At 43.4% G+C, this 27337-nt stretch overlaps 1 protein-coding gene across 4 annotated transcripts in view; it reads left to right on the top strand.

Moving 5' to 3' along the window:
• The window catches only part of fbf1 (Fas binding factor 1), a 127445-nt gene that overhangs the window by 66667 nt on the left and 33441 nt on the right, over positions 1-27337 (top strand). For all 4 annotated transcript variants that reach the window (XM_078570802.1, XM_078570800.1, XM_078570799.1 and 1 more), the window contains 3 exons: positions 2376-2476; positions 16571-16777; positions 17304-17411. In XM_078570802.1, coding sequence (XP_078426928.1) covers positions 2376-2476; positions 16571-16777; positions 17304-17411 — 416 coding nt within the window. The remainder of the gene's footprint in view (positions 1-2375; positions 2477-16570; positions 16778-17303; positions 17412-27337) is intronic.

The following is a 27337-nucleotide window of genomic DNA, read 5'->3' as shown; positions in this document are numbered from 1 at the left end:
TACATATTAATGACGCAAACTTTAGTGTCCAAGGCACAATTTCAAAATTTGCAGATGACACAAAACCTGGAAATGTTTTGAACTGTAAAGAGTATTGTTGTAAGATTTAGTGTTCGGGAGTCACAGATTACTGCAAATAGGTAGTTGAGAATTCAGAAGTGATTTTAAGGTAGTTTATTAAGTTTATTAAGAAGCAACAGTTTGATATGATACATAATCTGAATAGGCAGAAAAGACATATGACCTGTAACAGTTTAGAATGGTTTACTGGTCCCAGATCAGACAAACAAATGGATGAATCTCTATGGTTGGATGTGACAGTTTATTCTGTTTTCTTCAGTCTTCTTGAGCTAGTCAAAGTGTTAGACTGATGCCAGAATGGATTACTTTGAAAAGCTCTCCTCTGTCTAAAGTATTGCTGAGAAAAGAGACTTTTCGTCTTGCACTCGTCGGGACAATTCACAAGAGTACCAAATGTAAAGGGAACAACAGTTTATACCATGTGAGAAGAGACTGCTGATTGGTTGGCAAGTGGACTCTGATTGGTAGAGGTGTTACCATGGAGAATACACCACTTGATGGTGACTAACAGTTAACTGCCAAGCATTGTTTGAAATTTAAACCAGGCAGCTTAATTCTGATTGGTCAAGGCATTGCCCTGAGGAATGAACTTGGCGGCAATGAATTGTCCTGATGAGTACAAGATTTAAAGCTTCAACAAAAAAGTATTTTTTTCAGCAATACTCAAGTTCTGTCCAAAGTCTTTTTGAGCTAGCCAAGGTGTTTGGCAGAAGCCAGCGTTAGTCCACCCTGAGAAGCCCTCTTCTGTCAGAAGTGATTTTTCCCTCTTGAGAGTTTGTTTGTATACTTTATTTTGGGGAGGCTTATGCCAATCATTTATTTGATTGTCCATTGGCAAGGGGCAGATATTCAAGGTAATCCCTCCTACTTCCGTCAGGTGCCCATTAAGCCATCTTTTGCTAGTACCCCCAGTTTAACCTTCAGACAGTTGGTTTATGTATGGATCATGAGGTCACTTCCCAACTCCCCTGTCAGGATTAGCAATTTATTGTTTCAGTGCTTTTGCTAGCGACATGTACTTTGCAGAGTTAAAGGCCTTCACTGTCTTATGTTTGTCAGCTCAGGAACCTGCTACGGGATCTTTCTTTATAAGGGAGAGAGAGCTATTCCTAAAATATTCAATAAACTTCTTATGATTTTATAAAATTATTATACGGTGATTTATTTTCTTTATTTGCTCATGGGATGTGAGTGTCGCTGGTTAGGCCAGCATTTATTGCCCATCCCTAATTGCCCTTGAGAAGGTGGTGGTGAACTGCCACCTTCCATGTGGCGTAGGTACACCCACAGTGTTGTTAGGAAGGGAGTTCTGGTACTTGGACCCAGTGACAGTGAAGGAACGGTGATATCGTTCCAAGTCAGGATGTTGCGTGGCTTGGAGGGGAAGTTGCAGGTGGTGTTGTTTCCATGCCTCTGCTGCACTTGTCCTTCGAGGTCAGGCTTGTCCAACCTTTTAGGTGCCACGTTTCCATTTTTTTCTTACTCAGGAGGCTGATGAGTAAATTTCGGAAAGATAAGATTTGACACAACATTAAACATGAATTTCAAAAATATGTTGAGGTATGAAGAAAAGAAACAACTTGTTTTCTTGTTTTCCTGCCCACACTCACTGCTGCCAGTGTTCACTGTTCACAAGTGAACTTTTCAGCAACAAACGTGGGAGAGGATCAGTCTGTGACTGGAGGATCAGCCCCTTGCGGAATCATCCACTGCATTTACCCATCTTACCGGCATTTTGAAAACTGACTCCAAAGGCCACGTTAGAGGGTCTTCGCAGGCCGCAGATTGGACAAGCCTGTTCTAGGTGGTAGAGGTTGTGGGTTTGGAAGGTGCTTTCGAAGGAGTCTTGGTGAGTTGCTGCAGTGCGCCTTGTAGATGGTACACACTGCTGCTACTGTGCGTCAGTGGTGGGGGGAGTGAATGTTTAAGGTGATGGATGGGGTGCAAGTCAAGCAGGGTGCTTTGTCCTTGATGGTGTCAAGCTTCTGGAGATATGTAGTGTCAAATTTATATGCTGCTTAGCCTTAAAAGGCCATAGGCAAGTTGGCAGAATGAGCGGACAAGTGGCAAATTAAATATAATGCAATGAATGTTGGCCATATCCCATGAGCAAATAACAAAAGCACCACCATTAAAGCAGCTGAAGCAAAGATAAATCCTTCACTGTGCATTGTCTTTGGAAAAAATAGATTCTCCTTCTCTGGTAATTTGAGAATATTTTGTGTTTAGACTATCTGTTGATTGTGTTATGGTTTCCTTAAACCTGGAACTAAAAATGTTTGTGTCTGCACAAGGTGCGAAAGCTGGAACTGGAGCGAGAGCAGCAAAGAATCCTACTGGACAGCCTTCAGCAGCAGCACAACAATGATCTTGAGCTAATAGAAAATGCACACAGGTGAGGAGGAATAGGTACAAACTGGAAAAAGGAAAGACAAAATGCAGAAAAGAGGAAATTGTGTATTTATTTAGCTTCTTTTTTACAGTAAACATTTCAAGATATTTCACAGCAAACAGAATTTGATATGGAGCCACATAAGAAGATATTAGGACGGATGACCAAAAATTTGGTCAAGGAAGTAGGTTTTAACAAGCCTCTTAAAAGAGGAGAGCATACTTGAGAGGCAGAGAGGTTTAAGGAGGAAATTCCAACATTTAGTGCCTAGGCAGCTGAAGGCAGGACCTCTTATGGTGGAGCAATTAAAATCAGGGGTGCGCAAGAGGTCAAAGTGGGGGAGTGCAGAGATTTCAGGAGGCTGTAGGCTGTGTTCCCTGCCAATGGACGTTGGGAACCTCACTGTAATACATCTGCATATCATTATAAGGCCAGCCCGGCGGAATCATCCCTTCCCTTCCCCCTTGCTGGATCGTCTGACCACGCTGGCATGATTGCATGCCGGTGCAGAACACATCTTGACACATGTGACGTGCAGAAGTCGGGACTTACTACCAGGGCCTTGCTCACACCGCAGACATCCGAGGAGCAAAAAAACTGGAGCTCGACAGCAACAGCACACTGGAGGAACGTCCGTGGCATGCTGGGTGGATTCTCATGGACATGGCTCTGCTGTGAAGCAGTGCACGGACGTTGGAAAGTTACTATTGAGGGTCTGCTCACAATGGATGATGGTCGAGAGGGTGTAGAGGAAGGTCCAGCTGTGTTTGGGAGAGGAAAATGTACCAAGGGTTGGGAGAGGAAGGTCTAGGATCGACTGGGAGAGGAAGAGGTATCAGGATAGGGTGAGGTTGGGAGGTGGGAATGAAGGTATCAGGATGGGCTGAGCTTGGGAGGGGGGAGGGAGTACGGGAGGAGGAGTGGGTAATGGGATAAGACAGAAACTGGGTAGGTAGGTGTAAGGGGCTGGCAGGAGGTGTAAGGGAAGGAATGTGGAAAGGGGAGGGAATAAGGCTGGAGGAGGAAATAAAGGTGGAGGAAGGAGTCAGGAAGGGGGAAGGGAGTAAGACCTGAGGAAGAAGTAAGGGTGTCTGAAGGAGTCAGGAAGGAGTAATGCTGGATGAAGAAGTAAGGCTGGAGGAAAGAGTCAGGAGGGGGGAAGGACCAAGGGTGGTGGAAGAAATGAGGGTGTCTGAAGGAACCAGGAAGAGGGAAAGATTAAGTTGGGGTGGAGTCCGGAGGTGGAGGGGGGAGGGGGAGTGGTGGTTGTTAGTCCAGCAAGGGGAAAGGAGTCCTGGAGGGGGTGGGGGATGTCACGGTGAACATGCAAGGGAGGGCCCTGAGGAGTCCATGATTGCCTCCTGGGGAAGCAAATTGATGGTGAGTGTGGAACGAGGGAATGGTGAGAATGACCGAGGGCAGAGTGAGGCGGTAGGGCGGGAGTGTGGAGGTTCGACGGTAGCGGTAGAGGGTGGTAGGTGGGGACTCGGAGGCAGACACGGACCCTGGGGATGGGAAGGAGGAGGTCGGGAGGTTAATGTGGATTGGGATAGGATTTTCGTGAAGGAAGGGAATGTGCATGTTCACCTAAACATCCCAAAGGAAAAAGGTTGTGGTTGATAGGTCACAGAGGGGAGGTGGAAGGTGATACCAGTGGGGTCAACAGTGTTGGGGGAAAGGAAATGGGTGACTGGGGGAAGGGAAAAGATGGGAAAGTGCACAAAAAGCTGAATCACAACCATGCTGTCTAAATCGAAAGTGAAAAAAGAGTTGTGGGTGCGATCAAGTGCTGCATAGGAGTTTGATTATTGGGTGGGCGGAGACGAGGTCAGCTTACACGGACAACTAAAAGTGAATCTCAGTGGGCAGCATTAAAAATACTCAGGGCAGTGAGATGAGTGTGATACAGGAAGGATCTGCATGCGTGGGAGAGTGCTTGTATGAGGCTCTGAAAGGCCCTGCCCCGCACATGCTTCTCCCTCCAGAATCACTGGTTGGCCAGCTGCTCCCTCTGCGGTAACAGAGGACGTGGTTTAGGGACTTACAGGCAAAGGGGACTTGGAAGGAGACGACAGCCTCTGAGATTAGAGTGGATGATACTGGGGTGTCCAGCTGCTGCTCCTCTTCCCTCCAGGTGCCCGGGAGCCCCAGCCTGACTCCTTGAGCGGAAGGAGCACCTGGAGGGACGTTGAAGTGCCCTGTTTCCCCCTCGTGTTACCATTGCAGGAACTCCCGCAATGGAGTACAGGTCTGTACACATCTCTGCATTCTGCTGGACCAGGGTCTCCATGGTGTCCGCCATTCTCCTCTTAGAGACCTCCATGCGCACACATGTGGGCACCACTTCATCAGAGAGCAGGCGGACGCACTCCTCCAACTCACATGCCACGCTGCTGAGGGCTTCCAACAACTTTGTGATGTTCCCATGCCTTCTGCTTACTCTCCAGGATGAGTTTGAAGGCCAAATCCAGAGGCTCGTCATTTGACTCAGACCTCACAGATGCCTCTTCCCCAGTAGTCCTCCGAGTGCCGGGTTGCTCAGCCGAATTTACCTCCTCCTGCTGCAGACATGTGTCCATGTGTTGACCACCAGATTGTGAACCCAAGCCTGCTCTAGACCTAGGTCCCACCGAGGAGTGTGTCTCTGCACTAGTGGAGTGTGTGGGTAAGTGCTGTGAGGGGTCTTCCTGGCTGCTTATTTCCTGCTCTTCATGGAGGAGATGTCCTTTTGGATGGAGCTGAGGGGCTGGCTGGCTGAGGGTGTCGATCGCTTGGCAGAGCTCCCTGTGAACCAAAGTAGAGATAAGTATTGCATGGCAGCACAGTCAAAAGCAGGAGAGAGAGCACTCACAGTTGTGTTGAGAGAGGGATGATATGGTGCAGGATCCTCACAGGGGTGTTCACCGCTGACCTCACTGTCACCGTGGTCCATGCCCTCACCACTCAGCGTGATGGCACACTCCTCAAAGTGAGTGAGGGGCCTAATGTGGACCGCTCCACCCCCGGTCTGGGATCTCTTCCTGCTGATGTGAGCAGGCTTCTCCTGTGCGGAAACAAATAGAGAGAGTGTGAGCAGGACACATGGCGCTGCATGGAATGTTTGTGTGGTGAGCGGAGCCATGGATGGGGTGAGGGCACGAGCTCCAGAGGGTATGAGCCTGATGCAGATGTGAGGGTGTGTGTGAGTTAGTGGTGGTGACCCTCGAGGTGTGAGATCCCTGTGGATGTGTGATGGGTTTGTGAGAGTTGAGAGTGATAAGAGAGAGTTACCCTGGCGGAACGGATGAGACCATTCATCCTGTAGTGGCACTAGACTGTCCTCTGCCACCACTTCCCATGCTGAATTGGTGATGCAGCTGCCCATCCTGTTGGTGGTGCTGCGGCATTTTTGCCTTACGAGGCCATCCTGTTTTCTGTGCAGCAGTCCTGGGCTGGAAGCACTGAGGTGTGAGTGTGACTGCAATTTAAATATGGCGCCTGATGTGATGGCGTGGCGAACGAATAAGAACCTGCTTGCCATCGAAATGGTGTGTTTCCCGGGAATGCCTAATTAATGTGGCATGTTTTGGACGAAATGGCATGAGAAGCAGCCAATGCGGCCAGCGGGCTACCGCACATAGTGCAAATCTAGGATGTTTCTGCCCATAAGGTTTCACCTGTGACCAATGCTTCCACCATCCCCCTACCATATCTTGACACACGTAGGTGTCACTTGTCATTATCACCTCATACGGACCCTGCCATTTCGAGGCTATTCAAGCCAAACCGGGCCAGTCAGGGACTTCTTCACCATAACCTTTTTCCCTACTTTCGGTCATTCCTCTGACTGTTGTTTTGTTCCTGGTCCACTATCTCTTGCTGCTCCCTCACCTCAGTCCTTAGTTCCTTGAACTGTTCGTACAACGCTACCACCTAACTCCTAATTCTATCAGTTGATGACCCCACATCTTCACTATCCTCTGGGAGCCGCATGACCTTTCCAGTCATTAATTCGAACAGTGTTAGTCCAGTAGTCCAGATTGGGGTTGCTTGTAATCGTATTATTATTACAGGGAGTACATCTGCCCACCCTGTCCTGTTTGCTCTATGGCCTTTGCGGTGGTGGTTTTTAGTGTCCAGTTCATCCTTTCTACTATGCTGAGCTTTGGGGGTGATATGGAATATGAAATCTTTGCTTTATTCCTAGCAATTGACACACTTTCTTTATCACCCTTCCTGTAAAATGGGTTCCCTGATCTGAGTCTAAATGAAGAGGCTTCCCCATCTCGGTATTACTTCTTCTGTCAGGATTTTAACTACTGTCAGAGCTGAGCAATCCCGAGTTGGGAACACCTCTACCCATAGTGTAAAGTGGTCTATGATCGCTAAACAGTAAGTTTTCCCTCTACTATTGGGCAGGAGGCCTGTAAAGTCAATTTTCAGATTCGCCCAGGGGCCCTTCGATCTAGGCTGGTTGGCCATCCTATCTTTAATGACCCTGCATTATGCTTGGCACAAATTAAACACTTCTGACAGTACTTAGCCGTGTCCCTTCCCATGCCAGACCACCAGAAATAGCGCTCCGTGAGTTGCAACATAGCGTTCCTTTCCTGGTGTGCAGTTCCATGGTATATTCCTAACCGGTTCTGCCTGGTGCACCGCGATGCTGCCACTCTACCCTTTTTTCACCAAATGTCATCCCCTCCTCTACAGGCTCCTTTCCTTTTCCTCTCTTCCTGCGGTGTTTCTTCATGTAACCTTTTGACGTTGACCTCCTCCGGACCGAAGGCACTGACAGCCTTCGGTGCTGAGATAGGGGCCACATTCTCGGCGACGTAGTTTACTGCCTGATCTGCCCATTGATTACCTCTGGATGGGGTCTTAGGTTTTTAGGTGTGTCTTGACCTTTATAACTGTCACTTCATCTAGGAGTTTTGCTGCCTCCACCAGTGATCGGACTATCTTCTCATGCTTATTATGCCCCCCTTGCAGTGTTACAGCATGCCTTTCACGCTGGCTGGCTATTAATTGGCCAGCCAGCGTAAATTTGTGGTTGGGGACCGATCGCGGGCGGTGGACCTTTTCCCGGCCACTCCTGGGCCCACCCGTCCATCCAGCCACCTCTTTAACTATTTCTCCACCCCTCCTCACTTCTGCCCACCCAGCCTTGTCTTTCCCGTTAATACATCTTCTGGACCTATCGACAAACAGCTCCTCCACCTCTCCTGCCAATGTCAAGCCCTTAACCCCAAAGCCCCCTACATCCTCAATCAGTAGTTCACATTGGTGGGCCTCTCCTTCCGATAGTATCCCTTCTATGGGCATAGCTCCCAAGACCCATATTATCTGTACAGACCTATCTTTGGTAATCAAAATTGCCTCCCATGCTGCTCTCCAGCTACCTGAAATTGATCGTAAACTGCCCATGTTCAACAATTCTACCAGGGTGTGTCTTGTATGTAAGATGACCTGTCCCGGCATTACCATTGGTTTGATAACCCATACTGCCCAGGCAGCGCAGTCTAGTGCTGCTACACAACGGGGAAGACCCACGGCTACCGCAGACCTCTGGGTGGAGTAATATGTCACCGGATGCCTTTGATGGCCATACCACTGCATCAGAACTGCATTGTAAAAGTTTCTGTCGTTACTGCAGTACAGATGGAACAGCCTGTCCATGCCTGGCAGCCCAAAGGCTGGCGCCCTAACTAGCGCCTACTTACTCTCAGTATATGCCTTTTCCTGATCCTCCCCCAACTCTATCAATTCCAAGGGGGCAAGCCCTCCCTTTACCAGACACTGTGCATTCCACTAGTGCTGTGAAATTAGGGACAAAGTTCCTACATTAATTAAAGAGTCCCAGGACTTTCCTAACTCCTTGCACATTTACAGGCCTGGGCATGCCTGCAGTCGTAGAACGTCAATCCTCTGACATGGATTGATGTCTCTGCTGGATGGCATGCCCTAGATACTGGACCTCTGTTTGTCCTATTTGTGCCTTCTTAGGATTAACTTTAAATCCTGCCTCTTGCAGTGCTTCCAGAATGCAGGCTAGTACCCTGCAATGTCCAACTTCAGTCTTGGATGCTGTTTGAAGGTCGTCCAACTACTGCAACACAGTGCTGTCAGAGGGGGATAGGTCTACTGATGCCAAGACCCTGCTCATTGCTTGGTAAAAGATGTTCAGACTATCGTGGAAACTCTGTGGGACCCGAGACCATGTGTACTGTTTCTCTCCTATAGTAGAGGTGAATTGATTCTGCGATTCTGGAGCCAAAGGGATGGCCCAGAAACCAATACCACTATTTAGGACTGTGACTACCCTGCAATCTGGACTTAATCCATTGTAAATTGTGGCTGGGCATGCAGCAATGGGGTGCAGCTGCAGGGTCAAAATGTTCAATTCTGTGTAATCAGTGGTCAATCTATATGTCCCATCCAACTTCAGGACCAGCCACACGGATGAATTGGTCGTGGAGGCTGTCCTAAGCAGCACTCCTCTCTCTACTAGTTCCTTAACTATCTCATCAATAGCTGCCTTTGCTTCTGGTTTGATGGGGCACTGCCAGTGTTTTTGGTGTTCCCCACCAAGAATCACTATTGGATCTAAACCTATCTTTCCACAATCTTGCTTATGTGTGGCCGATGTCCTAGGGCACATATCATACCATATATACTGTCCTTTGACCAATCCTTCGTGAAGGGCTTTGCGGCTGCCACTGGGATCAAATTATGCGCACAAGCACGTGACCCTGTCTCTCCCCCCTTGAGGTTGGCCAGATAACTTGTTTTCTCTGCGGGTCCACTAGAGTCCCTATCTCACTTAAGATGTTGATCCCTAAAATTTGTTTTCCTCATTGTTTGGGCATACACAAAAGTATACAGGGACCACCATGTCCCCTATTTGTAACAATTGGCTTTCGCTTTGTCTAGCTTTAATGGACTACCACACTCCCCCTCCCCACCACTCCTGTTATGTACAAAAACGCCCTTGTGGTGGGCAAGGGTAGATAGGTGATTGATACCAAGGCACCTGCATCTACTAACATTTCACACTGCCAGCCCCCTAACGATGCTGTTGTAAATATACGTGGGCCCTCTCCCTCACCATTTCTGGGGGCCAATGTGACCTATTTATTCATTCTGCTGACTGTCTTGATGACTTCAAGAATCTGCTCATTGGTTAGTTCCACAACATTTCCCTGGTTCCCCTGCTCTGAAGCCTTTCAGAGGCCTTCCTTATCCTTCCCCTTGCCTTTGTGCAGCAGTCTTTTTACTCATGTTTCCCGCAATTACTACACTTAGTTCCTCCTCGTTTCCTCTCCCTGCAGTTCCTGGCACAATGCCTCATTTTACTGCAGTTGAAGCATTGACCCGATCTAACTGCCTCCCCAGACATTGCTGCCACCTCTGCCTCTACCGCGGTCATAGCTGCTTGGGAGCTTGCTTCGCTTGTTTAACATCTATCTCGCTTGCCCATTGCAAGACAGTACCATAATCGTTACCCACTGAGAGTCCCAGATCCAGAATTTTCTGATTCTGCTGACTGAATCCCTCTTTTAGCATTTTTAAAAATGCTGGATCATTTTGGGTGGGATTCTGCATGCCAGAAAGCTCTTCGTAAGCTACATATTTCCGTTCAGCATAGTCTCTGACAGTCTCTCCTGGATCTTGTATGACCACGGTTATTGCACCCCTATTGGGCTGTCTGTTACCTAATGCTCCCTGTACTGTGTTTTGTATCTCTCCTGGGCTGTGCCTCTTGCTGTGTGCCACATTCCCCTCATAGTGTTTTCTGGGCATTGATTCCATATTTGTTGGAGGCATTTGACTTGCACGAGGATGTGTACGTCCTTCAAGTGCATGTTATGGATCTCGTACATTTCCTCCAACCGTCCCCAAATCCCAGTGTTACCACAATTGGGTCGGAGATCAGGTAGGTCATTTAATATCATCTGTTTGAGTATAGTTGTGATCAATGTCCGAAGGTGTTCAGGATCGTCCGCTGTCAGGCCTGGTACCTGCCTGCGTCTCTTCTCTACGGGTGCTGCTTTGACACTAGCCAGGCGTTTCCCAACCTTAGGAAAGATCGAGTAGATTGCCATTACTGTCAGTTCTGAGGCTTCATACTTTGGTGGTGCCTCCAAGTTGGGCCTTAGACTGTGACCGTCTCGGTGTCCCCACTTGTGTGACTCATCTCCTAAATCTCCCCAGTTCACTCACCTAGCCCTAAATTGTCCTGGTGGAACAGTCATCCTGCAGAGGCTCCGGCCACTCATTGGGAAATGTGTTCGAGTCAGGTTCGAAGCGCTTCTTGCTCCTTTAATAATGAGTCAGTCTCCCTACCTTTGATTTCCTTGACTGACCCATATTGAGGTAACATTTGCACAAAATCACTATTCCTTTCTCCTCTTTCCCTTTCGTCTGTTTATTCCACCATTCCTTATGCTTATTTGGGGTCCATGATGGATCCCAACCTTCCTTAGTCATTTTACTTAGAACCTTCTTGTTCTTATTTGCCAAAAATTCAGTGAGTCTAAGTTTCTGTCTGCTGTAGCTGATGTTACATTTATAGTCCAATTACTACTATTACTCTCTGTGGGAAACAGGCCTCTTCTTGTTTTACATTACCGGTTCTCTCTAGGAGACAAGCACTCACCATTTTACTCTACGGCAGTTCGTTAATTCGCCTTGGTTTACCCCAAGAACATTTGCAATTATACCTTCTTGTTTACCCAAGGAACTGAATCACAATCTTGGCGCCACACTGTCTTTAGTTACTTCACTCACAGACCCGTTCTCTGGTTTGGATCCTCAAATCAGCCCATTGGCTGCCCATTTTGAACGCCAACCTCCCTATTTAATGGGTGGTAAAATGAACGTACCCACCTGTCCTTTGTCAATGTTCGATCTGGTGCCAACGACCAATATTGCGAGGATCCTGCTGACTGTGTCAATTATTGTGGTGGAAAACAACCACTCCGAGTCTGTGAGCTTCAAGCAAGTAAAGAATTTATTCAAGCATGTGCTGGGGAAGACCTATCCTGGCTGCTTACCTGAGGATCTCTGAATAATACAAAAGTCTGTGTCACAATTTATCGTTCTTGGTTCTCACTTTTCACTGCACTGTTTGGTACAGTCCTCAACCATTGATTACTTTAGCACATACATCACATAACTTAATCAATGAGCTGGACAGTTCACACTCGCCGATGTTTCCTGTTATCTCAGCTTTTGGCATTGGGGAGTTTGTTAGTGTCTGGGGTCCAATAACCCCCTGTCTGTTTTCTTATCCCCTTAATACCTTGTTTATCCAAGCTGTAGGCCGTTAAATTTTACAACTTACATTCCTATATTCAGAACGGAATCCAGGTTTCCCAATATTGGCTACACATCCTATCACTCTAAGAAAGTGCTCTCATAGCTACATTGTCTACTTACTCTAAGGCTATTAAATGTTTTAATATCGACCTTAATCAAATCATCCCAGATATCCCACTTCATCTCACTCAAAGACTGGACCTTTAAACTTACCAGACAGAATAAGGGGTGGGGGGGCAGGTCCTGTCTTGCCTGACTCCACTTCACTCTGACTGAGTTCCCTAGGAACACTGCGCTGCACATTTCTGTGACAATTGGGATCAGAAGATTCCAGAAGAAATGCACAGCAGCATCGGGTCAGGAGAATCTTCATGTGCAGCATCAGTGTGCCCAGCATTGCTGCTGCTTGGAAGATAGGCCAATATGGATCAGTGAACACAGGTAACAAGTGAATGTAACTTGATGATAGCACAACTTTGGATGAGCTCAAATTTATATAAGGTGGAAGATGAGAGTCTGGTTTAAAGAGCTTTGGAATAGTCAAGCCTAAAGTAACAGTGATATGGATGAGGGTTTCAGCATTAGATTAGCTGAGGCCAGGGCAGAGTCCATGATATTACCAAGATGGAAATAGGCAGTTTTGGTGGTGGAGAGGATTTGTGGTTATCTTGGGTTATGTATGACATCAAGGTTGCAAATTATCTAGTTCAGCCTCAGGTAGTTGTCAAGGAGATGGATGGAGTCAGTAAATGGAGAACAGAATTTGGCGGGAACCAAAGGCAATGGCTTCGATCTTCCCAATATTTTGGGTGGGATGAAGCATTTATTTGTGATATTCAACATATGACTATTGTGTGGGGTAGGTTGCATGAACCAGAGGATCTTTTTCTATCTTACAATGTTCATAGGTTCGCATCAAACACTGGCACACTGTCCCATCAAATACTCCCAGTGCAGAAACAGCACAGTTAGATACAGAGTAGCGTTCCCTCAAAACTGACCCATCTCGTGCTCTCAGTGCAGGCACAGCACAGTTAGATAGGAATATTCAGAATGGAATAGGCTATTTAGCCCCTCAAGTCTGTGCTACGAGTCAGTGAGATCATGGCAGGTCTGTGACCCAATTCCATATGTCCCATATTCCTATGCCTTTGTCCCATATTCCTTAATGTCTTTGGCTGACAAAAATCTATCAACCTCTGTTTTAAAGTTAACAATTAATCTCACTTCAATTTCCATTTGCGGAAGAGAGTTCCAAACTTCTACTACCCTTTGTGTGAAGAAGTTTTTACTAATTTCACTCCTGAAAGATCTAGCTCTAATTTTTAGACTATGTCCCCAAGTCCTCAACTCGCCAACTAGTGGAAATAGTTTCTCCCAATTTATCCTTAATATCTTGCAAACTTTGATCAAATCATCAAGTTATCTACTAAATTCCAAGGAATACAACCCTAGTTGTTTATTCTCATATTTTTAACTTTGGAATCCAGTGGCCCAATTTTCCAGTGAGAGATGGGAGTCGGGATCGAACCCGAGTCGTGTTCCCGCCTCTGTCTCCAGGTTGCCGGGGAGCACAATTGCGTGGTCCCCGGAGCCTTAGTTGGTCTGAAGTCGGGTCTTCTGCCCAATTAGGCAGACTGGAGGTGGGTGTGGAGGCAGGTTGTCTCCGAAGTAGGCAGGTTAAAACATCTAATTCAGTTCCCTTCCATTCCTAAATAGATTGGTCCGGATCTTTGGATGGATATATGGTAAAAAGCTGAGATGTATTGGGAAAGCTTCAAAATGTATTTAAGTGAATTTAAAATAATTTTAAAAGTGTTTCAAATGTCTGTTAAAATTTAAATGTATAAGCAATTTAATTCTACCGGCAGCAATACAAGCATAGTTAATTCACTTAGACAAGTGCAGGATAATTAAGGAAAGCCAGCATGGATTCATCAAGGGAAAATCATGTTTAACTAACTTGCTGGAATTTTTTGAGGAGGTAACAGAGAAAGTTGATAAAGGAAACGCTATTGATGCGGTGCATATGGATTTTCAAAAGGCATTTGATACAGTGCCACACAACAGACTTGTGAGCAAAATTCCAGGTCATGGAATAAAAGAGAAAGTAGACACTTGCATAAGAAATTGGCTGAGTGACAGGAAACAGAGTATTGATAAATGGTTGCTTTTCAGATTGGAGGAAGGTTCGTACTGGGGTTCCTCAGGGGTCAGTGCTGGGACCCTTGTTCTTCCTGATATATATTAATGACCTAGACTGTGGTGAGCAGGGCATGATTTCAAAATTTGCAGATGATACGAAGATTGGAAATGTCAACTGTGATGGGGATAGTCTTGAACTTCAAAAGGACATAGACATGTCTGCCAATCCACCAACAAGTGGCAGATGAAGTCCAATGCAGAGAAGTGTGAGGTGATTCGCTTTGGCAGGAAAGATATGGTGAGATAGTATAAAATGAAGGAAGCGCCTCTAAAGGAGGTGCAGGACCTTGGTGTATACATACATAGGCCATTGAAGATGGCAGGGCATGTTAAGAGAGCAGTTAATAAATCATATAATTTTTTAGGTTTTATTAATAGGGGTATTGAGTACAACAGTAAGGAGGTCATGTTGAACTTGTATTAGACACTAGTTAGGCCTCATCTGGAGCACTGTGTCCAGTTCTGGGTGCCATATTTGAGGAAGGGTGTGATGGCATTGGAGAGAGTACAGAGGGGATTGACAAGAATGATTCCCAGGATGAAGAACTGTAGCTGTGAGGATAGTTTGGAGAGGTTGGGAATGTTTTTCTTGCAGAAAAGAAGGCTGAGAGGAGACTTGATAGAGGTATTCAAGATCCTAAGGGGTACGAACAGGGTAAATAGTAAGAAACTGTTCCCACCCAAGACAGCATCAAGAACTAGAGGGCACAGGTTCAAAATAATTGGCAAAAGGAGTAAATGTAATGTGAGGAAAATTTTTTCACCCAGAGGGTGATTGGAGTCTGGAACAAACTTCCTGAATGGGTGGTGGAGGCAGGTTCAATTAAGGTATTCAAAAGGGAATTGGATTGCTACCTGAAAAGATAGAATGTGCAAGGTTACAGGGATAAGGCAGGGGAGTGGGACTAGGTGGAATGCTCTTTTCAGAGAGCCAGTGCAGACTCAATGGACCGAATGGCCTCCTTCTGCACTGTAAAGATACCGTGTGAAGTCAAATTTGTTTATTTGGGGGATCTTTGGGCTCTTAGATGCAATCCAGCTTTTTAATGTGTTTATAAGTACTTGATTATGTTTATACAGATACTCTCAATTACTTAAACACATAAAAAAATTGGATTACATCCAAGAGCCCATAAATTCCCCACATAAACAATTTGACCTCAGCACTGCTAATCTCAGCAGATGTCTAAACTGAACACATCAAAGCAATTCCAAGTGCCTTTCAAAACTCTTCCCGCCTCCATGCAGCTGGTGTAAAACCTGACAGCTGCTGAATCTTGGCTGCTCCACAGAGAATCAGAAAACTTTCTGGAGATGGGCTCTTAATAAGCCCACCACAATGTAAATGAGGTTTCTAATAGAAGTGGGACTGCTCTGTCTCCTGCCCTCAGAAAAGTGGCAGAGGGTGGAAATGGAGGTGATTTCAGGCAATGCCGCTCAGCAGGCATTTTATTTGCCTCCCCACCTCTACTTCCGTCCAATTTGGAATGGGAAAATTTCAGCCCAGGTATCATTCTAGTAAAATAAAAGCAAAATACTGCGGATGCTGGAAATCTGAAAAACAAAAATAGCTGGAAAAACTCAGCAGGTCTGACAGCACCTGCGGAGAGGAATACAGTTAACGTTTCGAGTCCATATGACTCTTCATCAGAATTAAGGAAAAATAAAAATGAGGTGAAATATAAGCTGGTTGAGGGGGGTGGGACAGGTAGAGTTGGATAGAGGGCCAGTGATAGGTGGAGGCAAAGAAGAGATTGCCAAAGATGTCATAGACAAAAGGACAAAGGGGTGTAGACAGTGGTGATATTAGCTAAGGAATGTGCTAATGCTGACATTAAGGGTAGAAAGCAGGACGAGCAAGTGACAGATAGCCCTAGTGGGGGTGGGGTGGGGGGAAGGGATCGAAATAGGCTAAAAGGTGGAGATAAAACAATGGTTGAAAATAAATGTAAAAATAATAGAAATAGGTGAGAAAAGAAAAATATATTTTAAAAAAATATTTAAAAAATTATGAATTATTGGAAAAAGGGGGATCGGAAAGTGGGTGGGGATGGAGGAGAGAGTTCATAATCTGAAGTTGTTGAACTCAATGTTAAGTCCGGAAGGCTGTAAAGTGCCTAATCGGAAGATGAGGTGCTGTTCCTCCAGTTTGGAAAATCTCGGTTAAGGAAGAAGGAGGACATGTCAGAGGAACTGTTTTTTGAAAGTGGCATCATCCTAGTAAATCTGTGCTGCAGTCCCTCAAGCCCAATATGTCCTTCCTAAGTTATGCCCAGAACTGCTTGCAGCACCCCGTTGCAGAGTAAAGTTCCCTCTAAACTGTTCCAGCAAATGCACCCAGGTCAGGCACAGCACATATTAGATATAGAACAAAAACAATTTGTTCTGTGTGTGGGGGCCACAACCTCAGAACCAACAGACTGACAGTAACATGGATTGTATGAGAATACAAACGCAAAATACTGTGGATGTTGGAAATCTGAAATAAAACCTGAAAATGCTGGAAATACTTAGCAGGTTAAACAGCCTCCCGTTGTTGAGAACCAGGTGTGACAGGCTGGATTGATCACCTATTGTTATCCTTCCTTCCAGGAACCGCTTGAAGGTAATCGAGGAATCGTACCAGCAGCGGGAGGCTAGACTCCAAGAAGAGAACCGGGATCTCTCGGAGCAGCATGTGGCCCGACAACAGAGCTTAGATCGAGAGAGATCAGAGCTGATTGCACGATACCAGCGCAAGCTCACAGATTTTGAGGAAGAGAAAGCCAAGGAGAAGGAGCGACTCAGAGAACTACAACGGTAAGAGGAAAGCTGTACTGTCATAAGCACTGCCTGTTCCAATTGTCTTGTTTAACAAATAAATTTCTATCTGTACCACCAACTTTTTCCCCTCTACCATCTCTGGAAGTCATTGATTCTTGGCTGTGAATACCTTACCCGAGCATACGTTTTTCACATGAGCTTTTGCTGAGAGTGTTAGCAGCCTATTCAACCATCAACATTACATCATGGCTGAAGCTGTTTTAGCCCTACATCCATGTATGTGTGTTCTCCAGCAGGGGTCACTGGATAGCAATCAGTAGCAGAAACTGTCCAGTTCCCCCCACTCCCGAAGACAATTGTAATGCTGCATTGGTGCAATGCTAAAATTAGTTAGGCCAACTCAGATGGGGGTTGAACCTGGGACCTCCCATAGGCCATAGGAGGAACTCCAGAAATTTTCAACAGAAAAAGCATATACCTTAAAAGCTGAAAAGATTATTCAGTTGGGCTCCATGGTTGTTTTCGTTTGTGAGCTTCACCATTGCTGGTTTTTAATCTGCAGACAGTCAATCCTGGATATGCGAAAAGAACATGAAGAGCAGCTGCAGCATGTGAAACAACTGAAGGAGCAGGAGATTGATGCAGCGACCAGTGCATCCTCACATACAAGGTAACACCACCTGAGTGCTTAGTCCCAACTCAAGTTTTCAGTGTAGCTCCAGCTTTGAATTTGAGTAAATGGAAGGAAGGTGTTCATTTTAACTGTGCAATAATACAGAGGTACTAAAGGACCAGTAGCAGAACATTGGGCAGCTTTTCTTATTCATTCTTGGAATGTGGGTGTTACCATTTATTGCCCATCTTTAAACTGAGTGGTTTGTTAGGTCACTTCAGAGGAAACCTGCTGTCATTATTCAGTCTGACCTCTACATGACTCTAACCTGGCTGGATGACCTTTGGAATGAAACAGCAACTAATGAATTAAACAACCTGCCATACAATTTAAAAATCAACGGTAATCCTGCAATAACTATAATAATTTAAAACCATACCTAGAATACCGTGTCCAGCACTATCATCTGTACAGCCAGAATGCTATTAACATGTTTGTAAAGGAGAGGAATATCCTGTCTATGAGAAATAAAAAGTTATTTGGTAGTACAGAACTTGAATATTGCTGAAAAAAGACATTTTGTTGAAGCTTTTCGTCTTGCACTCGTCAGGACAATTGCAAGAATACCAATGTCAGGGGAAGCAACAACTCTATACTGTATGAGAAGAGAGTGCTGATTGGTTGGCAAGTGGACTCTGATTGGTAGAGATGTTGCCGTGGAGAATGCACCAGTTAATGGCGACAGACATTTAACTGCCAAGCATTGTTTGAAATTTTAAACCAGGCAGCTTGACTCTGATTATTGTCTGCAGTTCAGTTAAAACCCTTATACACACAACCTCATACAGTGAAACTAATCCAAACCCAAACTATTAACCTACCTTTGCAATAAAACACAATGATATTATGAAAATTATATTTTCATGACACCCCCCCCCCGCCACCTTACTGGAAAATGAACTGGCATAATTTAAAAAGACAGCTTCATTTCCTTAACCCATCTTACTCTCAATAGCCTTGCACTTTTGTCTCAAAATTTGTCCAGAAGCTTTGAAGGAGTGTGGTCTGTATAAACAATCGTTTCTGACGAATTGTTCACAACATAAATCTCAAACTGCTGCAGTGCTAACACCAGACCCAGAGTCTCCTTTTTGATCATTGAATATTTTCTCTGTTGTACATTCAACTTTTGTGAAAAATACCCCAACAGTTTCTCAATTCCAGTGTCGTCATCTTGTAACAATACGGCCCCAGTGCCTATATCGCTTGCATCAACAGCCAACTTAAATTGCTTGGTATAATTGTGTGCTGCCAATACTGGTGTTGCAGTCAATACAGTTTTCAAACTGTCAAATACCTTCTGACACTCGTGTCCATTGAAACTTCTTGTTCTTTTTTAATAGCTCAGTCAGTGGAGCAACCACACTGCTAAAATTTGGTACAAGTTTCTGATAAAACCCACTCACATCCATAAATCTCAAAACTTCTCACTTTGTTGTAGGCACGGGGAAATCCACGCTAGCTTTGACATTCACATCTCTCGGAGCCACTTACCATGTCCAATGGTATGGCCTAGATATGTAACCTGCACTTTTGCAAATTCACTTTTAGCCAACTTCATCACCAAATTAGCTTCTTGTAATGGACAAAGCAATTTTTCCAGATGTTGTAAATGCTCCTCCCATGTTTGTCTGAAAACTATCAAGTCATCAATATAAACAGCACAATTGCTCAGTCCTGCAATTACTTTGTCAGTCTTTGAAATGTTGCAATGCGGGTGCATTTTTCATACCAAATGGCATCACTTTAAACTGATATATCCACCTAGCATCACAAAAGCCGATATCTCCTTTGCTTTCTCCGATAACAGTACTTGCCAATATCCTCTTAGCAAGTCAATCTTTGTGATAAATTTTGATTGTCCCACTTTCTTAATGCAGTCTTCCAACCATGGTATAGGATATGAATCCACTTTTGTCACCACATTCACCTTTTGATAGTCCATACAAAGTCTTTGTGTTGTCACGACTCACTGGGGATAGTGCGCTGCAATATCAAGCCCCATTGCTCCCCGAGCTGTGACAAATGTGAAAAAGTTCAATCAACCCATCTAATTGTTTAATTATGTTAACAGAATATGAGCACCAGGTTTATAAACTTAATAAGTAAATAACTGTTTATTGAACAAATTGTCTTTAACCAGTGGCAAAAGAAATAAATATGAACTGCTAATTTCTAACTCTATAACCTAAACTCTAGCCCTTCTTAAAACCGTATACACACACATACAAGACACATAAGACACAAAAAAACATGGATTTTAAGGGTGAGATAAAACAGTTCAATAGCACCAATTCCGGAGTATAGGATTCGATGAATTGACTTTGATCAATATTTTCCAAGTTCCTTTCAGTTCTTTGTTGATGACACGAGGTGGTCTTCCAGCACTTTCAGTCTTTAGTTCACTGGTTGAACATTTGCCGTTCAATGTCTCAAACAGTGATTTTCCCCTTTTCCTCTTGACAGAGGGAGAGCAGGTTATAAAGATATGTGGAGAAAAAGCCAGCTAGCTATTATTGTATAATTACTGGAACCTTACATACACAGGAGAGAGAGGTTTTAGGTCTTTTTCCTTTCAGGCTTGGAGCTATTCTGCTGCACTTCACTCACACAAACCCTGGTCACCTGGTCAGGTGCCAATTAAAACATTGTTGCCAAGCAGTTCCCCCTTAGACCAGACTCCTCCTCGGCACCATCCTGTCTTTCGTGGCACACTCTCTTCCAGGGCAGCAACATTGTATATATCCCTCACACTGTTCCAGTAGACATGCCCTTCAAACTGTAGCCATTGTAAATTTAGTCCACAGTCCAACAGAAATAAAAAGATATGTTCTTTAGTGTTCTATCCAGTTTCGGTACCAGCACAATAGGTGAACTCCAGTTACTGCAACTAGACTCACTTACGTCATTTTGAAGCATGATTTCAATTTCTTTCTGTACTTGTGATAACTTTGCCAGATTTAATCGATAAGGATGTTGCCTTATCAAAGACAAATCTTCTGCACACACATCACAGAATCACAGTGCAGAAGAGGCCCTTCGGCCCAAAGAGTCTGCACCAACAGGTGAGAAACGCCTGACCTATCTACCTAATCCCATTTACCAGCACTTGGCCCATAGCCTTGAATGTTATGATGTGCCAAATGCTCATCCAGGTACTTTTTAAAGGATGTGAGGCAACCCGCTCCCACCACCCCCCCAGCAGTGCATTCCAGGCCATCACCACCCTCTGGGTAAAAAAGTTTTTCCTCACATCCGCCCTAAACCTCCTGCCCTTCACTTTGAACTTATGTCCCCTTGTGACTGACCCTTCAACTAAGGGGAACAGCTGCTCCCTATCCACCCTGTCCATGCCCATTCCCTTTGCAATTAGCAACAACATTCCAAAAGCCTCCCTAATCACTTGCAGTACCTGCATACTAACTTTTTGTGATTCATGTACCAGGGCACCAGATCCCGCTCTACCTCAGAGTCTAAAGACTAAAACTGATCAGAATGGATTCTGTCAGCTTACAGTACAGCCTAGGAAATTAGCAAAAGATCATTAACGGTGTCAAAAAAGCTAAGTACTCAGAAATGATGCTGAATGTAAGCCTGTTGCAGTACAGTACTGGAAGTGAAAAGTGGACATGTAATTAAAATGTATGTATACCTGTCAATAAATCAAGTAGAGAATTCTGGAGGAGCTCTTTACCCAGAAAGTGGTAAGAATGTGGAACTCACTACCATAAGGCATAGTTAAGCTGAATGGCATAGACATAAAAAACTGAAGGTTATGCTGACAGAGTTGGAGAAAGAGGGGTGCGAAGAGGCTCATGTGGAACATAGACCAGTTGGACCAAATGGCCTTTTTCTGTGATGTAAATTCATCTAGCTTTATATAGCATTCCTTCACTCATATTAGGGGAAAAAGAACCTCAAAATCTTCACGTGTTTGAAGACTCAATATTCATGTTCAGGGAGGAAATATCTGGGATTATTTCCCACCTTGCCTGAAAGAAGTTTCATTTTTGACTTTATTTGGTGCTTTTCCCAGTATTTTGGAATTTACAATGAACATGGGCCTTGAATAAAAGGAAAGGGGGTTTTCCTCAATTTTATTGAAAACTATTCCCTAGTTATCACTTTGAAATTAATTATTTCTCTTCAGTTTTAAAATTTATTTCTCCCAGTAGCAACAAACAGGTGGTGACTATGAGGGAAATAAAAGGGATTGAATTAATTTCCTCTTTTCCTTAAACTGCCCAATAATAAAGGGGGCACTTCACTCATTCTTATTGAGCATAAAATAATTCCAGTTAGGGCTGCAGACAGCAAATTTAGAAATCTAAAATAGTCCTTCAAATGTTATCCAACCCCTTTTGTAATGAAGCAACAGCTAAGATATTTCCAATGGGCCTGGAGATATGTTCCCAGGGAAATGTGGCCTCTCATTTTAAAATGATGCTTGTGGATAACTTTTTACCTCTGACATCCTCCTGCTTCTTGATCTTAAATAACTAAGTGTGAATTTTGACTTGGTTTTATTGAAGAACGTGGCTTTTGTTCACAGCTTGATAGATGGGAGCAACATCAAAAGTACTTCCTGTGCGGATTGAGAGTGATGTTGTATTTCTATCTCATTATTTTAGTTATTTTTTTTCATAAGTAGCTAGCTGTTATTTCTCACTGCCCATCATGAAGCTATTAATGTATAAAATATTTTGGAAAATATTTTTTTAAAAACAACGGTTTGGCCTGTGAGTATGTCTTAAATGGATTAAAGCCAGCTAGTCTGGGCACTTCGATGTACTAGTTTGAGATGTAAACATCATGTATAGCTAAATTTGTCCTCCCCAGCTTATTCCCGCAAATTGCTTTGTATGACTGCAGTAGCTTCTCCAAATCACATTGACACTTGTCTGGAAGGTAACTCAATATTATATTTAAATTTTCAAGTACCCCCACATTATCTATTTTGTTTAGAGAATAATCAATTTCAGAATCCTGAATTTCTACCTCCTTTCTCTTTATCTACCACCACTAACACCTCCTTTTGCTTCTCTTCCCTGTCAAAGTACTTTTTAAGCATATTTACATGACATGCCCTCTGCATTTTTCTATCTGGAGTATTTATTAAATAATTTACTTCACTCAGTTTCTTTTCTATCCTGTAAGGCCCACTAAACTTTGCCTTTAACGAGTCACCCAGTACTGGTAACGGAACTAGCTCTTTCCCCCCAGCAACAAAACTACAAGCTGTAGCTTTCCTGTCTGCCTTCATTTTCATCACTTGCTGCGATATCTTTAAATGTTCCCTAGCTAACTCACATGCTCTGTCCAATCTTTCTCTGAAGGTTGATACATAATCCAGGAGAGTAGTTTCTGAATTTTGACCCACCAATTTCTCATGAATCAATTTCAGTGGTCCAATTACCCAATGACCATAAACTAGTTCAAAAGGACTAAAATCAGTCAATGCATTCGGAACATCCCTAATAGCAAATAACAGGAATGGAATTCCCCTATTCAAATCCTGTGGATAGACCTGACTATACGCTCTCATTGGAGTTTTTAAAGTTTGATGTCATATTTCCAAAGCCCCTTGTGGCTCAGGATAGTAAGCTGTTGACTTAAACTGTTTTATCCCCAAACTGTTCATTGCTTCCTTATATAGCTGTGACATGAAATTTGAACCCTGATCTGATTGTATTTCCTTTGGTAAACCATATCTTGTAAAAAATTTAGTCAACTCTTCCACAATTCTTTTCATTATAATATTTCTCAAAGGTATTGCTTCAGGAAACCTTGTAGACACACCATTGTTGTCATTAAGTACAGATTTCCACTTTTAGCCTTAGTGAGGGGTCCTACACAATCAATCATGACCCTGGTAAATGCTGGAATTGGAATTAAAGGTATCACTGTTTCACGTAATCACTGCTTATGGTTTCCCTAGCATCTGACATGTGTGACATGTTCTACATAATTTGACTACATTTCTATGCAATCCAGGCCAATAAAAACGTTTTTGTATTTTTGCCTGAATGTCCCCCCATTGGAATTTCATGAGCAATTCTCAAAGACTCTCATTTCTATATCCAAATGGTGTAATAATCTAGTGCACCTCCCTCCAGTTTTAATTTGCTGAAACATGATACGGCTACCATTTTCTCATTAAAACATTACCCTTAAGGTAGTAACATTCTGGAATACATCCTGCCTCTGTTTCTGAGTAAGCTGTCTGATATAACTGTCTTATTTGTGTATCCTTTTTCTGTAACTCTACCAACTGAGCTAAACACCTCAGCGGCATTCTCTTCCATTCTTTCTTCCTAAACAATGTTATCAAAACCAGTGTCAGTTACTTAGACTTCTATGCCTTCTCCCTGCCTTTTACCTTCCAGTTCATCTTGTTTCAACCTGTGAGCCTGTGAGCTTGTTATCTCACAATCTGGAAACAACCCAGGATGCTCCTTCTGCAACACCTCTGTTGAAGACACCTCTATAGGCTTCTCAACTACCATAGACATCACCCACATCTGGGACCCAGCTATATCATTGCCTAAAATAAATTGAACTCCTGCAATGGGCAATTTTTCCACTATTCCAACAATCACCTGACCTGTTTTCCACTTACTCTTTAAATTTGCCTTCCACAAGGGAATAGGTTTAGCATCTCTATGAACCCCACTTATTATCACCTGTTCCTGCAATATTCCCTCTGAACAACAAATATCACTATCCCACAACATTAAGGATTGACTAGCTCCGTGCCTCTTAAAATTTTAACATCCTTACCTACGCTACCCTGTACACATGGAAAGACTTTCCCTTCACACACAAAATCTTTAAACATTTCTGAAACCTGCTCCTCAGAACTCTCTTGGGTAAATTGTGAATAATTTAGAACAATTTTTGCGGGCAAAGAATGCAGACATAATTGAAAAAGTTGGACGTGATACCTGCCACTAGTGAGTCGCAGCTGGAGGTAGTGAGACTTGTTAGAAATGAAGAGGTTTGAATTTGAACAAGCAAAGGAACTGAGAAAACTTGAATTGGAGGCAAACGAACAGGAAAAAGAATTGGAAATGAAAAAACTGGAACTAGAGGCAGCAGAAAAAGAAAGGGAAAAAGAGAGGTTATTTCAAAAAAGAAATGGAAATGTGAAAACTTGATCTCCAGAGGGAAAAGTTAATAATGGAAGAGAGAATGAAAGAAAGAGACAGAGAGTACTGGCTTAAAAAGCTAGATTTTAAAAAAGGAGACATCAGATGCTGAGGAAAGTTCTGATGAGGAGAAAACCTTTAACCTAAAACCCAGTGGGGAGATGTTTAACTTTGTACAAGCTCTTCTGAAGTTTGAGGAAAGAGATGTTGAAGCATTCTTTATTCCATGTGGGAAGGTAGCTAAACAGATGAAATGGCCTTAGGAAAACTGGATATTGCTGTTACAATCTAGGTTGGTGGGTAGATCACGAGGTTTACGCTTCACTGTCAGAAGAAATGTCGGAGAACTATGATGTGGTTTTAAAAAAAGGCTATTTTGAGTGCATAGGAGTTGGTTGCTGAGGCATACAGGCAGAAATTTAGGAATATGAGAAAACAGCCTGGGCAAGCTTATATTGAGTTTGAGAGAGTAAAACAAAGTCATTTTGACTGGTGGATACTGGCATTAAAGATAGAGATGACATAGGCAGCTCTTACAGAAGTAATTATTTTGGGAGAATTTAAAGATCCAATTCCTTCAGTAGTTAGAACTCATGTGACGGAACAGAGGGTTAAAACTGTAAGACAAGCAGCAGAGATGGCTGATGATTATGAGTTAGTTCATAGATCTAAACCTTTTCCTTGTCCCCCTTTTAAACCAGGGAACGATAGAGAGTGGGAAGGTGAAAGGAAGGTGGATAGTCAGGGAAGAGGAGTAGGTGGAAATTCCCAGGAAGTTTTTTCTCAGCCTAAAAAGGAAGGTGCTGAGGGTAGAAGTGACACAAGAAAATTGAGGTGTTTTCATTGTACTAAAATTGGACACACGTAGTGCAATAGAAATTACAGGGAAAATCTGTTGGGATTATTGGGATACAGAAAAGCTCCGGAACTAAAAGTACTATGGGTTCTGAGGTTCAGGCACAGGAAAAACCAGTGGTTTGTGTACAGGTAAAACATGAAGAATCAGTGATAGATAAAGAAGTGGGAATGTGTTCACAATTTACCCAAGAGAGTTCTGAGGAGCAGGTTGCAGAAATGTTTCAAGATTTTGTATGTGAAGGGAAAGTCTTTCCATGTGCACAGGGTGGAGTAGGTCAGGATGTTAAAATTTTAAGAGACACGGAGCTAGTCAATCCTTAATGTTGTGGGATAGTGATATTTGTTATTCAGAGGGACTATTGCAGGAACAGGTGATAATAAGTGGGGTAACCTCAGGTAACCTCAACTGCAACATATCCGCCAACTCTGTTAACTTACCCTTAGATACATTTTGTAACCCAATCAGAGTTATATCTTCTACTTCCAAAAACATTTTAGCCGTGGATACAACTATTTTTGCAGTCTCACCACGTTAAAAATACACCAACTCCTGAACTCAAAGTGCTTCTCGTACTCGTAACCTTAAGATTCATCAACTCCAAACCAAACATGGAATTTCAAATATATCCTGCAAAGAGCCCCCACGTTTGTTATGGCACAGCAGATGGTAAATGCTGAGCTGCTCAAACCCCAGAGGGAAACTTGAAACAGCTGCCACAACCATTTTTGCAATTTGTATTTTTAGTTTGAGATGCATGCCTTGAATTCAGTAGTAATAAGCCTACCGAGTCTTAGAGGGTTGCTTACAAAACTAAATTAAACATTTATTAATAAAAGAAATGATTTTAAGCACATGCATTGGTCTACAAATTACTACTATGATAATTCCTAGCTCCCCTAATTAACCTGACCCCAGTTACACCTCCGTTAAGGCAACAGTAAAAACAAATACATTTCAACAGACACAGGCAAAGCACACAATACCCTGGACAGTGATATTCACAGTGCATTTTCTTAGCTTTGGTTCCTGTAGACAGCAACTTGATACCCTGAGGCTGGAGACTTTTCACACCTGTTAGATCTTAGAATGCCTTCTGCTTACACATAACCTCAGCTTCTTTAAACATGTTTCTCCCTTTTTAATGTAAATTCCATTGTTCCAATATGTCTTTGCAACTTTACTTTTTCCATAATATAAATCTTTCATAGCACTCATATTATCAGTAATCTTTGGGAAAAATAAACACACTGTTTGGCTTAGCCTCTGTTGGCTAGGTGCAACACCTTACCATCTCTTTGAAATTCACTACTCTGGTTTATCTAAAAATGCAAATGTTCTTCACAACTCACATTCTAAAACTTTAGCCATGTTTACATATTTAGCATTTCAAACCTAGCTTCTCTTTGGTAACTCAAATTGCAGCTGTCTGCAATTCAATTAAAACCCCCACACACTCAACCTTGCACAGAGAAACTAATCCAAACCCCTCTATTAACCTACCTTTGCAATAAATCACAATAATATTATGAGTATTATTATATTTTCAGGACAGAAGGCAAACTGAATATTGGCGCTTATTGCAAAGGGAATGGAACATAAAAGTAGGGAAGTTATACTGCAGCTGTACAGACCCTTTGTGTGACCACATCTGGAGTACTGTGTACAGCTTTGGTGGTCTCATTTGAAAAATATATAATTGCATTAGAAGCAGTACAGAGAAGGTTCACTTGACTCATTCCTGGGATAAACGGTTCAACAGGCTGGGCTGTTTCCCCTTGTGGGAGAGACTAGAACCAGAGGACACAGTCTAAGAATAAGAGGTTTCCCTTTTAAGATGGAGATGAGGAAATTTTTTTTTCTCTCAGAGGGTTGTTAGTATTTTGTTTTATTCGTTCACGGGATGTGTCAGTCACTGG

This window comes from Cetorhinus maximus, chromosome 24 (assembly GCF_964194155.1).
Source record: "Cetorhinus maximus chromosome 24, sCetMax3.hap1.1, whole genome shotgun sequence".
NCBI lineage: Eukaryota > Metazoa > Chordata > Chondrichthyes > Lamniformes > Cetorhinidae > Cetorhinus > Cetorhinus maximus.
This window is presented reverse-complemented; position numbering and strand designations above follow the sequence as displayed.